Genomic DNA, 18,445 nt, shown 5'->3' on the forward strand with positions numbered 1-18,445 from the left:
GGTGTATTTGGGCAACGTGGAAAAAGTGCTTGGTCGGTTCAGGAGTATAGGACTTCTAATAATGCTTACAGAGAAGCTATTTTTCAGTAAACAGAGCTTTCCTGTTGTCCAACTAGGTGGCAAAATCAAATGTTTAGTTGAGCCAAATGTACACCACTCAGTATGGAGAAAACTTCCTGTAGTCGTTTTTTCCCCAAGAAGCTTTTCTGTTACACTTTCATGTAAGGTAACAACATGAATTTCCCTTAACGAAAACAAAATCAACAGCAACCATTTGAGCCTGCAGTGTGTTTAGTACACAGTGGTGGCCCTCCAGGCCCTGGCTCTCTTCTACTCCACCAGGGTGTTCAATCTTCCCTCAGAGCATTTTGTATTATTCTTTACATAAATCCGAGACACTCCATTTAGTACGATATGCTACGTTTCACATGGGGTGTAGTAATTTGTGGAATTTCATCATCCATTTCGTATGATATGTTACAAATTACAATTCGTATATGTTACGATTTTGCTAAAGTTAAAAATGTTACGAATTTGCAAAACCTACAATATGTTACGAATAGTTAGGGGAAGGGTTAGCTAACATGTTAAGTAGGTGTAAAGTAGCTAAAAAGTATTAAAGAGTTGAAAAGTTGGTCAAATTTGAACATGCACCCTTTAGGTTGCTAGACGTTTGCGTTATACATCCACCCCGACCAACCATCCTCCTTTCAATTTTTACCTCAAGTAGCCATCTGCCTTATTTAACCATACCAAAAATAACATACAGTATCAAAACTAATATACTAATTTGAGTGCCGCGAATATACATTTACTATGTTACGTCTAGTATGAAACTAGGCTAGGATGTTCAGTACAGATGGCGCCAGTCCAGTGACAGTAGAGACAGCGCCTCTTCGGATTGAACCAAAACAACAAGCTTCTCTACCAGGAGAGTGCGGTGCAGGACAGGACAAGGTGATTGCCAGTCAGGGGAATTTCAGTCACACTTGTCATGAACAAGTGAATGTACTAGCTTTTGCCCAGTCAAAGTCATCAAACTTAATTCATAATTTGTATTTGTATGCAACAGCAAGAAGAGAAGGAAGTATATATCTGAACACATTTGTAGCAGACATAGATGCAACATATTTCGTCAGCAAACTGATTGTCAAGCCTTTCCATCATTACCAGTGTTAAATCTCGTCAGCTATAGTAGCATTACCTGACTGTAAATGGGTTATTATTACCAATTATGCATTCAAAGACATAGTATACTGTTCAAAGCTGCGCATCCACGATCTAAGGAAAATATCCAGACGTTTCATTAAGCCACGTCATTTCCGGGATGAGAGGGGGGGGCAATGACAGCTGGATCAACAACAAGACATTTACACAGAGTAGGTCAATAAAGGTGAGTTTGGAAATGCGAAAATATTACATGTATGTCAATTGCTTTTGGATTATATCTAGCTAATGCAATCGTATTATGACAATAGTATTTGTGTCATGTTGATGCATTGTCTTTACATTGGGTCATTCAATGATGCTGAGTGTGGAGTCTGGACCAGTCTGACCATTCGTAGAGGAGAAGATGCAATGTAACGTTTTGGTTAGCTGATCTAGTTTGCTAATCGTACTAGTGTAATCGTGATAAATTGTCAGATTGCAAACCACTGATCCTGCAGATAACTAGCAGATGAAAGCTACAGTCAAATTGTACAGAATGATTATGTGTAACGTTTATGAAATAACGTTGTAAACATCCTCGACGTTTATCCTAGCTATAAAACACGTTCACGCTTGACATCTTTATTTTCTAACGTAGCGTTTTCCGTTCACGGTTCTTGTTTCGTGTTCTTTTTCGTGCTCGAGTCCATTTGCACGTAATTGTCCCTGGTATGATTGGCATATTATTAGCTAGCTCTCTGCAGTACTCATTATGTACATTTGCTGTACTGTAGTACTAGCTAGTATATAAAATAATTAATTTGAGCAAAATATTAGCTAGATAGCTATTCTCACAGAATGAGTGACAGGTATTTGGCATGGATTGCACAAACATAATGTTTGGCTTGACAATGACAGAAATGTAATTGGCAATAGCACAAACAGATCTGAGACCAGACTAACTATTCTCCCAACCTATTTTATGACCATAGCTTTTTAACAGAGGTTCAGATATGTAATTTGGTCCTTCTATTCCCTCTATTCTGAAGCTAACAGCACCATATTATGGAGAGTTTATGTGCCACTTGATATTCAGAGCCAAGCTATTCATAAAACATGATCAAATGTCAGTGACATCACCGAGGCCAGGTTTCCCAATTGGTGGCCCGCTGGTCATTTTATTTGGCCCCTCAATTTTTCTGTGCAAAATGTCCAACAATTTTTTTCAATGTTGGACATAAAAGACTGAAAGTACCAGCAAATCAGCCCAGAGTGATTTTAATTTTGTAAATCTGTTCCAAAGTATTGCCACGCATAATAGAGAGATACAGCATGTGATTGTATGCAAGGTTTGAAACGATTATGTTTTAGTTGTGACGCACTTCGGCGTAGTGGGTGCGGAGTCAGGCGCAGGAGGCAGAAGGTACAGAACAATGCTTTAATCTCCGGAACAGAGAAAATAGTACACGCTAATACAGGGCGCACATTAATGACCGGCCCAAAACCAGGACCTAACCAGTCCGGAGAAAAACAAAACTGGTGTAACCAGGTGTAAGACAGGTGTAAACAGGTGTAAGACAAAACCAACAGAAAAGGGATGTAAACTGGCTAACGTAGTGCTTCAGCACAAAGTAGTACCTGACAATAACATACAGTATGCCTACAACTGAGTAAGAAGCATTCTAACTGGCAGCTAGTAGACCGGTGACGACGACCGCTGCCCGAACAGGAAGAGGAGCCACCTTCGGTGGGAGTCGTGACAGTACCCCACCCTGACAGGAGCCGCGCGCCGACACCGGCCTCGAGGGCGACCCGGAGGGCGAGGCGCAGGGTGATCCGGATGGAGGCGATGGAAATCCCTCAACAGTGACAGATCCAAGATGTCCCCCACCGGTACCCAGCACCTCTCCTCCGGACCGTACCCTTCCCAGTTCACGAGGTACTGCAGGCCCCTCACTCCACCCCTCGATGTCCAGAGAGGGCGGAGGGATCTCTGGCACCTCACCTTCCTGCAGGGGACCAGCTTCCACCGGCCTGAGGAGAGACATGAAACGAGGGGTTAATACGACAATAGGAAGGGAGTTGTAATCAATAACACACCTCGTTTATCCTCCTCAGGACATTGAAGGGCCCCATACACTGCGGCCCCAGCTTCCAGCAGGGAAAGCGGAGGGGCAGGTTTCGGGTCGAGAGCCAGACCCTGTCCCCCGGTGCGAACACGGGGGCCTCACTGCAGTGGCGGTCATCGCTCCTCTTCTGCCATCCACCGGCTTGCTTGAGGGATTCCTGGACGGCCCTCCAGGTCTCCTGAAAGCTGCACCCATTCCTCCCCCGCAGGAGCCTTGGTCTGACTCTGATGCCACGGTGCTAGGACCGGCTGGTAGCCCAACACGCATTGAAATGGTGACACGTTCGTGGAGGAGTGGCGGAGTGAGTTCTGGGCCAACTCCGCCCATGGGACGTACCTCGCCCATTCTCCTGGTCGGTCCTGGCAAAACGAGCGCAGAAACCTACCCACCTCCTGGTTCACTCTCTCCACCTGCCCATTACTCTCGGGGTGATAACCAGAGGTCAAGCTGACCGAGACCCCCAAAACGCTCCATAAACGCCCTCCACACTCGGGATGTGAACTGGGGACCCTGATCAGAGACGATGTCCTCCAGCACCTTGTAGTGCCGGAAGAAGTGGGTAAATAGGGCCTCCGCAGTCTGTAGGGCCGTAGGGAGACCGGGCAACAGGAGGAGACGGCAGGACAACTGTCCTCGCCACACCAGGATGACCCGAAGAGGGTAGTGTGTGAGCCCCCGAATCAATTGATCTCGAACACCAAGCGGCGCGTACTTACGACCTGTAGGACACTGTGGATGCGCTGGTTCCAACCGTAATGCCGGCTCAATGTCCGTGTCTACCTCCCATACCACCAGTGCCACCAGTTTAGAAGCTGGAAGGATGGGAGTAGAATCGATGGGCCGATCCTCCGTGTCATAGAGACGGAACAGCGCGTCAGCCTTCGTGTTCAGGGAACCTGGTCTGTACGAGATCCTAAACCTAAATCTGGTGAAAAACATAGCCCACCTTGCCTGACACGGATTCAGTCTCCTCGCTGACCGATATTCTCCAGATTACTGTGGTCAGTCCAGATGAGGAAAGGGTGCTTAGCCCCCTCAAGCCAGTGTCTCCACACCTTCAGGGCCTTTACCACAGCTAACAACTCCCGGTCCCCCACATCATAGTTTCGCTCCACCGGACCGAGCTTCTTCGAAAAGAAAGTGCAGGGGCGGAGCTTCGGTGGTGTACCCGAGCGCTGTGATAGCATGGCTCCAGCCTCGGACGCGTCCACCTCCACTATGAACGCTTAAGTGTGGTCCGGGTGCACCAACACGGGAGCATCAGTGAACAGCGCCTTCAACCGACTGAAGGCTCTGTGACAGGGGGATTGTGTGATAAACCTCCAGGTAAACGCTGTGCTTCCCAGGAGTCACGTGTACCCATTGTCACAGGAGACGTTGGCTATGAAGACCTATGTCACGGAATCTCTGGGACAGGGGAACATTCGGCCCTCCACGTCACCCGTGGCACCGATGGAAACTCCCATACACCTGCCCCCACTTCAGCAGTGAGGTAATGGGAGCCGCCACCTGGCCAAAACCCCGGATAAACCTCCTGTAGTAATTGGCAAACCCTAAAAACCGCTGCACCTCCTTTACCGTGGTTGGAGTCGGCCAATTACGCACGGCCTTAACGCAGTCACACTCCATCACCACCCCCAAGGTAGAAATGCGATAACCCAGGAAGGAGACGGTTCGTTTGGAGAACACACACTTCTCAGCCTTAACGTATAGGTCATGCTCCAGCAGTCGACCAAGCACCTTGCTCACCAGAGACACAAGCACGGCGCGTGTGGCGGAATTGATCAGGATATCATCGATATATACCACCACGCCCTGCCCGTGCAGGTCCCTGAGAATTTCGTCTACAAAGGATTAAAAGACGGCTGGAGCATTCTTTAACCCATACGTCATGACAAGGTACTCATAATGGCCAGATGTGGTACTAAACACGGTTTTCCACTCACCTCCCTCCCGAATACGCACCAGATTATACTTCTGAGGTCCAGTTTCGTGAAAAAACGTGCTCCGTGAAATGATTCCACCGCTGTAGCGATGAAAGGTAGCGGGTAACTAAACCCCACTGGGATGGAATTGAGACCTCGATAATCAATGCATGGATGCAGACCGCCCTCCTTTTTTCACAAAAAAAGAAACTCGAGAAGACGGGTGACGTGGAGGGCCGAATGTTCCCCTGTCCCAGGGATTCCGTGACATAGGTCTTCATAGCCAACGTCTCCTGTGACAATGGGTACACGTGACTCCTGGGAAGCACAGCGTTTACCTGGAGGTTTATCGCACAATCCCCCTGTCGATGAGGTGGTAATTTGGTCGCCCTCTTCTTACAGAAGGCGATAGCCAAATCAGCATACTCAGAGGGAATGCGCACAGTGGAAACCTGGTCTGGACTCTCCACCGACGTGGCACCGATGGAAACTCCCATACACCTACCTGAACACTCCTCTGACCACCCCTGGAGAACCCCCTGTTTCCACAAAATCCTGGGATTGTGACTGGCCAGCCAGGGAACCCCCAGCACCACTGGAAACGCAGGAGAATCGATAAGGAACAGACTAATCTGCTCCCTATGATCGCCCTGCGTTACCATGTCCAGTGGAACCGTGGCCTCCCTGGCCAGCCCTGACCCTAACGGTTGGCTATCTAAGGAGTGCACGGGGAAGGGTGGATCTATCGGCACCAGCGGAATCCCCAGCTTACGGGCGAGTCCGCGATCCATAAAGTTCCCAGCTGCGCCTGAATCGACTAGCGCCTTATGCTGGAGAGAGGGAGAAAATTCAAGAAGAAAAAAATACAAACATGTGACCAACAGGGGGCTCTGGGTGAGTTTGATGCTGACTCACATGGGGTGACCGAGAAGTGTTCTGCCTGCCCTCTCGACTCCCAGACGGGCTCCTCCAGCACCGGTCGGAAGTGTGTCCTTTCCGACCACAGCTGGTGCGGGAGGAGCCTCCTCACGGCCCGGAAACGGCGGGTGAACTCTGGATAGTGATCCCTCGCTGAGTCTGGACCATTCCAAACAGCGTTGGCCCACTCCAGGGCTCGGCCCGTCAGGCAGGAGACAAGGACGTTCACACTCTCCTCGCCCGAGGGAGTCTGCCTCATGGTAGCCAAGTACAACTCGAGCTGGAGTAAAAACCCCTGGGACCCAGCTGCCGCTCCATCGTACTCCCTCGGGGGCGCAAGACGTAGTGCGCTGGAGTCGGGTGCCGCCGGAGGATTGGGGTGACTCGTCGGAGGAGCTGGAGGTGGGGAGACCACTCCTCTCCCATCGGTCCATTCGCTCCATCATCTGCTCCATCGCTGACCCAATTTGATAGAGGATGGACGTATGATGGAGGACGCGCTCCTCCATCGATGGAAGGGGGGTGGCCGCTGCTCCTGCTGACTCCATTCGATGGTGCAGGCTTCTGTGACGCACTTAGGCGTAGTGGGTGCGGAGTCAGGCGCAGAAGGTACAGAACAATGCTTTAATCTCCGGGAAAGAGAAAATAGTACACGCCAATACAGGGCGCACATAAACCTAACCAGTCCGGAGAAAAAAAGAAAAAAAAGGCACTACCACACACAAACACAGAGGGAAAAATAAGCCCGCACAAAGAGCATACGGGCCTTACCGGCTTAAATAGCCCAACTAAAAACCTAAACAAGAAACAGGTGTAACCAATAAGACAAAACCAATAGAAAAGGGAAAAGGGATCGGTGGCAGCTAGTAGACCGGTGACGACGACCGCCGAGCGCCGCCCGAACAGGAAGAGGAGCCTCCTTCGGTGGGAGTCGTGACATTAGTCAAATATTATATCTGTTTGGGATTGTTTCTGTCAATTTGCAGTCTACAAATGATTTGTAATGATGTTCCGGTCCCTTGACCATCCGCCCAATAACAAATCGGCCGGCGGGCAGAGTTTGGGTGATGATCCCTGAACTAGGCTATAACCTACTCAAACTAATATAGTTAGTAGGCCTAGGCCAGTTTACCATCTGAATTCCTTTTCATGCAGATATTTATTTGACCTGCTCCTCAAAGTTATGCTTTAACAAGTCAACAATGCATATATATTTATGTAGATTTCTTTAATGTCATTTGAATATCATGCCTAACTGCATATGGTGTCACGCCCTGACCTTAGTATTCTTTGTTTTCTTTATTGTTTTGGTTAGGTCAGGGTGTGACATGGGTGATGAATGTGTTTTTGTACTGTCTAGGGGTTTTGTAGGTTTATGGGGTCGTTTACTATCTAGGTGTTTATGTATGTCTATGGTTGCCTAGATTGGTTCTCAATTAGAGGCAGCTGTTTTTCATTGTCTCTAATTGGGAACCATATTTAGGCAGCCATCTTCTTTGGGTATTTTGTGGGTTATTGTCTATTTCTATGTGATGTTGCATGTTTGCACTCAGTTTTGATAGAGGTCACGGTCATTTTGTTATTTTGTTTGTTATTTTGTTTGTTATTTTGTTTGTTATTTTGTTATTTTGTTTGTTTAGTGTACTTTGTGTTTTTTCGTCTTTCATTAAAAAATATGTATTCACATCACGCTGCGCTTTGGTCTCCTCACTACGACGATCGTGACATATGGTTTGTTTTGATTCCAGTGTCTACTCTCACGTGGTGCCTGCGTGTCCCTCCTGTTCAACTAGCAGCCGCTCACTGGAGAGAAGTCTGAAGGAGGAGGGCTCAGCCTCTCTTCCCCTGTCCAGCCAGCCACTATGGAGTAAGCATTGAGACTGATAGAGATATCATCTTTATAAATGTCCCATTATGGCGTCTGTGTGCGCACAGGCAGCGCCATCACAGAGATCAAGGAGCCAGATATTTAATCAGCTGTATCAATCAAAAATGGGTGAGGACAGGAAGCCCAGTGGTCGGCAGTGGGAGAGCATGGACCGAGATGGAACCGGGCCGACATTCTGCTGATTTTCTCATTGAAGAAAAGCCCAATCTCAATACAGTTTAAAGTTCACCTAAACTAGAATCTGTTGTGAACAGAGTGCACTAAGCTTTGTAGACTTGACCCTTTAATTAAAAAAAAGTCATTGTTTACAAGGAGTGCAATGGCAAATTGAGTTATTGCACAGTGTTCAAAGGAGGTGTTCCCTAATTGAATTATGCAAATACATGATTGAATGCGTCACTAGGATCTCTCTAGCTTGTGCTTGGCTCTGCCCACCTCCTTGCTTGTTCTGCCCACTATGCTTAATTTGCTCCCATTGGAAATTTGATTTTGGGTTAGTTATAAATATCTTTGGTTCCACTGAGGCATCTCTATTTTGAAGTAGTCCATTTTGGCAAAAACAACTGAAAGGGGGCATACTGCCACCTAGAGTGTGTTTTGAATGCACAGGTGTGAAACCAAAGTTTAGGGATTTACTGCCGCCTACAGTTATGGAATGTTTGGATACAATCGTGATCCTTCCTTAACCCATATGAAGTCCCACCCAGTTGACTACTTTAAAATGGTGTAAGCACTCAATGGCACTGTCCATGCCAAAGCAGGTTTATCCATCTAGAGTCAAACTATGGGAGTAAGAGAGATTTGTACTTCCTTTTATAGTAATTTTACTTGCAAGTCCGTCCCACCAGCACATGACTTGTCCTTAATTCCAAAAACTGTGTTCCTCTGACAGGCCTTCTCTGCAGAAACCCACAATGAGCTGTGATAGTGGATTGGTGGAGAGGAACATTGCTGGAGGTAAGACACTTAGCCTACAGAGCACACTTGTTCCTGTATTGTCATTGTACTTTATACTACCTATTGTTTTCCTCACACTCATGTATGTTAAGGACATAATTTTAATCATATTAGTCAATAGCCTAGTAATAACAACGTGTCAGTTTTGTACAATGATAAGTATATTATGGATACTGTAATCTATCATTTCCTTTTATGGTTGTTGTAATATAACAGATATATAGGAAAATTCCACTGTTTAAGAACACGTCATCATAGAGAATATTTCTATAGCATTTCATTGCCGTTCTCTTGTACTTATCAACATGACACTGTGGAACATAAAACATTTACACGCAGTGACGACCATAAACACGGACTTAGAAACAAAGAGTATACAACAGGAGTTGAAATAAATAAGCAAAAGTGGGAAAGTGTTTACTGTGACCTACACCTGCCGGTGAAGTACTTTAATTTGATACTATAACTTTCATTTCAGTAAAACCTCAACATTATTTACGTAGCCAGCAGCAGATGATGGTTTATCTAGGGCAACCTGAGAGGCGTTCAAAAATGTGTTTTGTTTTTTTCACAGTTGAATATCGTTCTTTTTTTAATCTTTTTTTGTTGTCGAAATTTCACCACTTGACAACCTCATTCATCATCTCCAGCACCACCCCATTATCAACATATTTGAAAATGACATTTTTTATGTTTTGTAGTCAAACACTACTAACATTTGCCTGGTCATAGTTGTTTAAAATCACATGATGCACACCAGATGATGTCATCAGTGTTTCCAGATTATGTCAAACTTTGCCTGCTCAGTTGGTTAAACATGAAATATTATGGCCAAAGAGCAGAAGTCTATCCACTTTTTCAATTCATTAATTTTTGGTCTCGAGTACATAAAAAGAGAATCACCGGGAGAGGCCTACCCTTTCCTCAGGCGTTCAGAGGGCTTTAAAGTTTAAATGGCAAAGTCTCACTGCGTTTTACTGATAAGGACTTTAGGACAGACGACTCCCTCCGTCACTCCCTTCTTTAGTATTATCACTGAGGCTCCTTTTCCCTCTTAAAGGGAAATACATATTCAAATACCAATAATTATGCTCTGTCTGTTTTGTGTCCAAGGCATTTATATCAAGCAGTATCAACTGACTGACCATGTAAAATAGTAACTGTTTTAAAAAATAAATAAAAATCGAACCTTTATTTAGCTAGGCAAGTCGGTTAAGAACAAATTCTTATTTACAATGACAGCCTACAGGGATACAGTGGGTTAACTGCCTTGTTCAAGGCCAGAATGACAGATTTTTACCTTGTCAACTCAGGGATTCTATCCAGCAACCTTTCGGTTACTGGCCCAACACTCTAACCACTAGGCTACCTGCCACCCCATAATCGAGTTGATCTAATCTGTTAACATGCCTGATTGAAATACTGCAGCTGAAAATGGAATGTGTCGTATGTGAATAGTATACTTTTCAGTGAAGACTGGTATGTATTGTAAAGTGCATTTGGAAAGTATAGAAACCGCTATTCTTAAATGTATTATATCATTTTTTTCCGTCATCAATCTACACACAATACCCCATAATGACAAAGCGAAAACAGGTTTTTAGAAATGTTTGCAAATGTTTAAATGTAAACAACAGAAATACCTTACATTACATAAGTATTCAGACCCTTTGCTACGGGACTTGAAATTGAGCTCAGGTGCATCCTGTTTCCATTGATCATCCTTGAGATGTTTCTAAAACTTGATTGGAGTCCACCTGTGGTAAATTCAATTGATTGAACATGATTTGGAAAGGCACACACCTGTCTATATAAGGTCCCACAGCTGACAGTGCATGTCAGAAAAAAAACCAAGCCATGAGGTCGAAGGAATTGTCCGTAGTGCTCCGAGACAGGATTGTGAGGAGTGGCCAGACGGAAGCCACTCCTCAGTAAAAGGCACATGACAGCCCACTTGGAGTTTGGCACCTAACTCTCAGACCATGAGAAACAAGATTCTCGGGCCTGATGAAACCAAGATTGAACTATTTGGCCTGAATGCCAAATGTCACGTTTGGAGGAAACCTTGCACCATTCCTACGTTGAAGCATGGTGGTGGCAGCACCATGCTGTGGGGATGTTTTTCAGTGGCAGGGACTGGGAGACTAGTCAGGATCGAGGGAAAGATGAACAGAGCAAAGTACAGAGAGATCCTTAATGAAAACCTGCTCCAGAGCACTCAGGACCTCAGACTGGGGTGAAGGTTCACCTTCCAACAGGACAACGACCCTAAGCACAAAGCCAAGACAGTGCATGGATGGCTTCTGAACAAGTCTTTGAATGTCCTTGAGTGGCCCAGCCAGAGCCCGGACTTGAACCGGATCGAAAATCTCTGGAGACACCTGAAAATAGCTGTGCAGCGATGCTCCCCATCCAACCTGACAGAGCTTGAGAGGATCTGCAGAGAAGAATGGGAGAAACTCCCCAAATACAGGTGTGCCAAGCTTGTAGTATGATAGCCAAGAAGACTCGAGGCTGTAATCTCTGCCGAAGGTGCTTCAACAAAGTACTCAGTAAAGGGTCTAACTACTTATATAAATGTGATATTTCAGTTTTGAATTTTTAATATAATACAATGTCTAAACCTGTTTTTGCTTTGTCATTATGGGGTATTGTGTGTATATTGATGAAAAACAACAATTCAATTCATTTTAGAATAAGGCTATAACGTAACAAAATGTGGAAAAAGTCAAGAGGTCTGAATACTTTCAGAATGCACTGTATGACCATAACTGTTTAGAAGGGGAAACAGGTCAGGCTAATGTCAGTGATGGCCGAGCCCCTCCGAGGGATTGGATGTGGGCGTGAAGGTGAATGACTTCCACTATTGTCTCAGCCAGCTGACCCTGCCAAGCTAACCTCTATGAGTGTTTGGCTCTTTTACCACTTCGGCGACCCAGCCGACCCAGACGGGATGTGGGAAAGTGGGGCCGTGGATCCACCCGAGGAGGAGGGCCGCACCTTCATGCAGGTTCTCAGCGAGAAGTACAGCCCGGAGAACTTCCCGTACCGCCGAGGGCCCGGCATGGGCGTGGTGGTAGTGCCAATTCTCCCACAAGGCTCACCCATGAAAGGTGAGGTCTTCGATATGATCCATCCACAGTTTTACCCATTTGAACCCTGTTTTAAAAATGCCATTGGCATCCCTGAGTAGGTTCCTTCCTCTTCAGCAGCTCAGTTAGGATGATGATGAGGATTTTGATGATTGAGCGGTGGTATAGATAGGCCTGGTTTCCTCAAGTTATTCTGCTCTCTCTCTCCAGATCGTTTGAACCTCCCCAGTGTGCTCGTCCTGGCTGGCTGTGGAATCAGCCATGCGGGAGAGCAGAGAGAGATCGCAGCCTTCTGTGCCCACGTGATGGAGCTTGACTTGTCCCACAACAAGCTCCAGGACTGGCATGAGGTGGGTAGACTCAACTAGGGTACTCTGCCAAGATGGGAAACATTGAGTACAAGAATTGGGTACATTTCATAGTAACTTTGTACAAGAATTCCTCTACCAGTATGCAATCTCACCCATATCCTTGTAGCTATTTACATGTATGCATGAATCATTATATTGAGGATGTCACACTAAGTTTGAAGCCACTCCTTTCAGATCAGTAAGATTGTGTCAAACATCCCCAATCTGGACTTCCTCAACCTGAGCTCCAACCCGCTAAGTGAGGTTGTCTTGGAGCCTAGCGGTGCTAAGGCCTTTGCCCGAGTCCGACGCCTGGTCCTCAACAACACTCAAGTGTCCTGGAACACGGTGCTCGTACTAACACGGGAGATGCCTGAGTAAGATCAACCTTGATGCTACACTGCTATTGAACACCTTTTAAAAAAAAAATCAAAGTCAACTTCTGATTGTTCACTTCTCAAGAGAGAGAAATGTGTTTTCCCAAGCCAGTGAGAGGGATTTTGTGTCCTTCTCGAGTATTGTGGATTGGAGAGAGTAGTGAGTGGTCATCTGTTATGAGGTCCAGGTTTCAGGCAGCTAACAGTACATTACAGTAGAAGCATTAAGAAAAGTTAATGGTCTCTATACTGAGCCTTGTGTTGCTCCCTGCCCTGCCCGCCAGGCTGGAAGAGCTGTTCCTGTGCCTTAATGAGTACACCACCGTGTCAGCCTCTACTGTGCCCTGCCCCACACTGCGCCTGCTGCACATCACTGACAACAACCTGCAGGACTGGGCCGAGGTGCGCAAGATTGGCCCTATGTTCCCCGGCTTGGAAACTCTGGTCATGTCCAACTGCAACCTGAGCTCCATTCAGGACTCCGAAGAAATGCTGCGACGCCTCTTCCCCAACCTACGCAGCATCAATCTGCACAACTCAGGTATCAACCAGAGCCTTCACTGGAAACTGTCCTTGGACTCCTTTCAGTTCTTGAGATTGATATTTGAAGTTTACCCAACATCCTGATCGCTAACACCCCTCTACTTTCTCTGTGGTATCTATCTATCTATCTATCTATCTATCTATCTATCTATCTATCTAGCTAGCTAGCTAGCTAGATAGATACCTAGCTAGCTAGCTAGTGTCAGAGCCGGGGCACAAATGTAAAGATCATTCTGTTTGACTGTTTATGGAAATGTGTTTAATAAGGTGTATGTGCGTGGGTGTGTGGTCACCTATGCGTCTCTGTGTGTGCCAGCTCTTAACCGATGGGAGGACATAGAGAAGCTGAACCAGTTTCCTAAACTGGAAGATGTGAGGCTTCAGGGAATTCCCTTACTGCAGACCTATACCAACACAGAGCGTCGGAGCCTCATGGTATCACAGTAAGTTTCTCTGGGAGCTACTGGCTGAGTGAGGCAACCACACAGACCTCAACACACAAATAGTGGAAAGATCTCATTTTTATCTGAGTACGGTTACATGCACACAATAATGTGAGAATTGTGGAATGTCAGATGAATATAGTAGTTTGAATAATAATGTTTACATGCTTTGCTGGAAATAACAATTTCCCTAACAACCCTGTTTCCATGGACACATTTGAAATCAGGCTGCCTGATGGGACTCTGATCAGTGCAGAACATCGCCAATCGAAATAAACATTCTACCACAGCAACCATGTTGTTTTTGGGAAGCAATTCTCATCCGAAGGTCGGACATGTACATTTTGTATGTAAAAACTACTTCTAAGACGGATACGTTAATTTGTTCCGAACTCACCTCACTCGCTCCGATGCGGGAGACTCACTCTGCTGGTGCTGGCACGTGTGCAGATCAAAGACACCGCTGGAACGCCAATTAAGTTGTTTATATGTCCTAATAATTAGAAAGATTAGTCAGAAAAACAGGTGTATTTATCAGTGTATGCTTACTTCGATTTTGTCCTTCAGCCAATTATGCTAAACAGAGTAAGCTGTTTACATGACTATTGCCTACTGCCATAATCAGTTTAATATCAAATTATTCCTCTGCATGTAAACGTACTCACTGTGACATTGCGTTGACACACACACACACAATACTGCAACAGTGCCATATATCTCTAGATAGTGAAAAGCTCACCCTTTATCCTCGCAGCCTGCCCTCTGTATCTTCGCTCAATGGCAGTGTGGTGACGGATGGGGAGAGAGAGGACTCCGAGAGGTTCTTCATCCGTTACCATGTCGACTACCCAGAGGAGGAGCTACCTTACAGGTATACCACACTATGCTACTCCTTTAACTGATCCAATGAGACTGCATATATCCATTCAATAGAATTTGGCACGTACTTTACTGGCTTAATTGTAGTATCAGGTGCCTATTAAAATGTGCACATTCAAAATAAAATCTTCATGTTCGTTAAAAATAATGACTGTAACCTCACCTAACCGTAATGTTAAATAACTTAGTCTAGATGACTGTGGTATATTTAGTATGATTGTGTGTTGCTAAACCCGTCTATACCTGCCGTTCTAGGTACCACTGCCTGGTGACCAAATACGGGAAGCTGGAACCCTTGGCTGAGATCGACCTTCGACCCCGCTGCCACGCCAAGGTGGAGGTGCACTGCGAGGACAAGGTGGCGGAGGTGAGTATCCGCCTGGACCAGACTGTGGCCGAGCTGAAGAAACAGCTGAGGACAGTGGTGCAGCTGTCGGCCAATCAGATGCGTCTTTACTACATCGACAAGGAGTGTGTCTTTGGGCCGGAGGAGATGAAGTACCACACCAGAGCCCTCCACTCCTACAGTATCCAGGATGGGGACGAACTCCTGGTGGTGCCTAAAGCTGGCCGGGGGACTACCACCACTGCCAAACCACTATCAAACCTTAACTCCAAAACCTTAACTCCCCCGCCATAGAAATAGAATTACTAGAACGGTCCACCTATCATGGCGCATTGATTTGAAGGGGCGCAGTTCTAGTAATTATATTTCTATGCTTATACCCTTCCCCATCCTAATCTTGTCTGAAGAGCTCCCTGCACCCCTCCTTTCGCCCGTCCTATGTTCTACATTCAGTGTGGGACACACTATCAGGAATAACAGCGACTCTGACTCTGATTCTGACTGGCTTTGTTGTGTTTCACCTCACTGCACCACACATGCACACACACACCAACTAATCACAACAAATTTGTCTTGTATGCTGCCCTCTAAAGGTGTGCATATTCTGTGTGACTGAGTCCCCTCTTCGTATTGGTGTAGCACCTCTGCCCTTCACTCCTAAAAGGTATTATCTTCAGGGGAGGAGCACAGGAGATATTGCAGAGTACAACCAGTGTATCTTTTATCTTTAAAACAATCAATCTCCCCTTTGCATACCCTGTGGTATGCAGAGGATGTTGATTAAAGGATATGGTATACTGCTGTGCCACAGACTCTGTTTTGAGTGTACTAGGGTGACTGTACTGTAGCTAATGGAAGTCTTCATTGCGCTGTGTCATTCCACTTCCTCACAAGACCGAGCCATAGTTTTTGATGGGTTATTCTAAGTTAGGTTTAGTTATTCTAAGTAGTGTTCAGTGAGATTAGTATTTTTGGAGGATACTTCTTATTCAAACTCAAATCACCTTGAGTTTTCAAATTGGCTTTCTTTGGCCAGTTGTACCGTAGTGTTTTTAGGCTATTGATGCCTCTGGCTGAAAAAATGGATGTACCATATAGTGCTGCATGACAATGTCCTTTGCGAAGTATGTTTTTATGTAGTGTGTGTTCAGGATTTTTTGCATTCGTGTGGATCCTTCCACTGTCGGGGACCGTCAGTACACGTTAGGTCTAGGTTACGTTTGAACACCTATTGACACGTTTGCTTCTGTGCCAGAGCCACAGTATTTTAGGTCTATTGCAGACAAGAGGCTTTGTGTGTTCACCAAAGATTTGTATGAACTCTTGTGTACTATTCATTGCATTGTTGACGCATTTTCCTTGCGTGTAGAGGCTCATGCTTGGTGTTATTTTTGTCATCGCGGGGGCGAAGGTCACTAGGTCAGTAGCTGGGACAGTAGAACTAAGGCATTGCTTGGTACTTCACAGCTGAGGGCCACCGCCACTTTAAATCCCAATTTCCACGCTGCTTGTTTCCCTGGAATTGACAGAATTTGTCAGTTTTATGTCATTGTCTGATTTGGAAGACAGTAAAGTATTGGAAGATGCACTTAGCAGAGTTAGACCTCTCAAAAGATTGAACGTTAGACCATAGCAATATATTTTATACTGCTTGTTGTATTTATTTTGCCATTGCATAGTAATACGCAGTAAGGGTCCATTAGGCCTAATCTTTTTATGTGTCCTAGACCGCTTCCCTTGGTTAGTGAACCCATGCTTTAATGGAGTCAGCATGCACTAGCAGGCACACTTAATGCACGAATGTTACGACTGTGAGGGGCACTGTGTAAAGGGATAAAGATGTAATCAAATATAAAGGAATAAAACATTCATTTGAATCTGGAGTCGTGGCTCCATGTACATTTAGATAATGCCATAGGCCTATATGTAATGGCTTCCCATGGTTTCTGAAGTATTGTTTTAGTGTAGGCAGTAGGCACCACTGCTTAGTGTGATAATTGAGAGTGGCACAGTACAGTAATTTAAAGGAAAATTGAATCCGCTATTGGCTAATGGCACGCGACAGTCATCTGAGCCTGTAACCATTGCTTCCTGGGCGTGCAGTTCTTACTGCAATGTTTTTGTTCCACTTTCATCAGCTTAAACATTGCACATTTTGAAGGATTCTGAATCAAGTTATCAACTTAAATCTGCTAGAGTTTGACATGTTTGAAGTGCAAAAATGTGTAATACATTTTGATGGATTTATTTTTGTGTGATGTGCTTTCCCTCGTAGTGTCAGCACACACTGAATTGGTGCACTAGTTACGTTCAGGATCGGTATGTTTTAGTGTGAAGGACCTGTCTTTGATCTATTCCATGTCACCACCTCACTCTTGTCTGGCTTTAATAGCCAATGCTTTAGAATTCATTCATGTGTTATTTGCTCCGGAGTAGTAAAAATATTTATCGTTGTTGTGGGTCAGTGCCTATCCTGAACTGCAAATTATTTATAAAGCCATTATGCAGGTCCACAATAATCAGGAGCAGTACATATATCTCCTGCTGTTGTGTTGTAGGTATGAAACCTTCTGCTTATTCAACCTAACCCAGTGTATTCTCATCATTGTGTAAAATGTGGGAAGAAGAAGAAAGGAATACTTAACGTAATGTACCACTTACTGTTTTATTGAAGGGAATGGGTTTACGTGTGGCAAAATAATCTGAACATTTCAACCATTACAGGCTAGGTAAACTGGGCAGCTAGCTCCATCGAAATTAGCGTGATGCTAAACACCTGATATATGTGTGTTCCATGAGTTCAACCAGTATAGAGAATGTTTTCTGATTGTCTGCCTCCTGGATGTAACAGTGCTGTACAAATGTGCTTACGACAGTACATGCAAATGTTTAGAAAAGGTATATATGTGTGGCATAAATATAAGTATGGAACATGGATCATTCAATGATGGCTTTATGAGTTTACATGATCGAATGCAACTTGAATGGTAAATGAGCAGACAGATGTAATTCCTCTGAACTCCATATTACTTACCTGTGTAGAGAAAGATGCATACAAAAATAAACAGTAGTGTTCTTTCTACAGTGCAGCGTTCAATTATTCTACTGTTGCTTTGATTGTGAGATGTTGGAAGACATTGATCTTGTCTATGCAGTCATTGCTATCAGCCTCTGTTTTGTAAGGCTGGCTTATTATGAAGCTGTCTGTGGTATTGTTTTCCCATTATTTTATTTTCCAATGCATTGGTGGAAGTTACAAAACAAATGGCCCCATTTCAGCACAAATACCTTGCAACACTATAAATCCAAATCAATGTGGCACATTTTTTTTAGGGCATGGGACTTATAGAGGTGCTGCTATAATAATGTTAAAGATTATGCTGGCTTCTAAACCATTATTTTCATAAGAGGCAGGGCAGGTGATACAACGTTCAATGACACAGATTGTA

The 18,445-nt window shown here is 45.0% G+C and overlaps 1 protein-coding gene and 1 long non-coding RNA gene across 4 annotated transcripts; one reads left to right on the forward strand and one right to left on the reverse strand.

Moving 5' to 3' along the window:
- Positions 1-1,315: 1,315 nt before the first annotated feature.
- Positions 1,316-18,080, forward strand: LOC135552653 (tubulin-specific chaperone cofactor E-like protein). 3 transcript variants are annotated; one of them, XM_064984394.1, is made up of 10 exons: positions 1,316-1,393; positions 7,870-7,988; positions 8,902-8,966; positions 11,842-12,079; positions 12,269-12,408; positions 12,604-12,785; positions 13,070-13,326; positions 13,645-13,771; positions 14,526-14,642; positions 14,906-18,080. In XM_064984394.1, exons 4-10 carry the CDS (start codon positions 11,869-11,871, stop codon positions 15,288-15,290), a joined length of 1,419 nt encoding a protein of 472 aa, XP_064840466.1. In that variant the 5' UTR covers positions 1,316-1,393; positions 7,870-7,988; positions 8,902-8,966; positions 11,842-11,868; the 3' UTR covers positions 15,291-18,080. The 3 variants fall into 3 exon arrangements, with proteins under 3 accessions (XP_064840466.1, XP_064840464.1, XP_064840465.1); XM_064984392.1 differs by having other exon boundaries at positions 11,846-12,079; XM_064984393.1 differs by having other exon boundaries at positions 11,906-12,079.
- LOC135552654 (uncharacterized) lies at positions 2,574-10,856 on the reverse strand. Its single transcript, XR_010457488.1, has 2 exons — positions 10,615-10,856; positions 2,574-3,183 (listed from the first exon to the last, which is right to left on the reverse strand). It is a non-coding gene; the product is annotated as an uncharacterized LOC135552654 (long non-coding RNA).
- Positions 18,081-18,445: the final 365 nt, after the last annotated feature.

This window comes from Oncorhynchus masou, chromosome 13, assembly GCF_036934945.1.
Source record: "Oncorhynchus masou masou isolate Uvic2021 chromosome 13, UVic_Omas_1.1, whole genome shotgun sequence".
NCBI classification, from domain to species: domain Eukaryota; kingdom Metazoa; phylum Chordata; class Actinopteri; order Salmoniformes; family Salmonidae; genus Oncorhynchus; species Oncorhynchus masou.

What these genes read in the sequence shown, in the direction of transcription:
- LOC135552653 (XM_064984392.1), top strand. An exon ending in GGAGAGGAACATTGCTGGAG is followed by an intron (nt 8,967 to 11,845) that starts GTAAGACACTTA and finishes TGTCTCAGCCAG; the next exon opens with CTGACCCTGCCAAGCTAACC. An exon ending in CTAACACGGGAGATGCCTGA is followed by an intron (nt 12,786 to 13,069) that starts GTAAGATCAACC and finishes CCTGCCCGCCAG; the next exon opens with GCTGGAAGAGCTGTTCCTGT.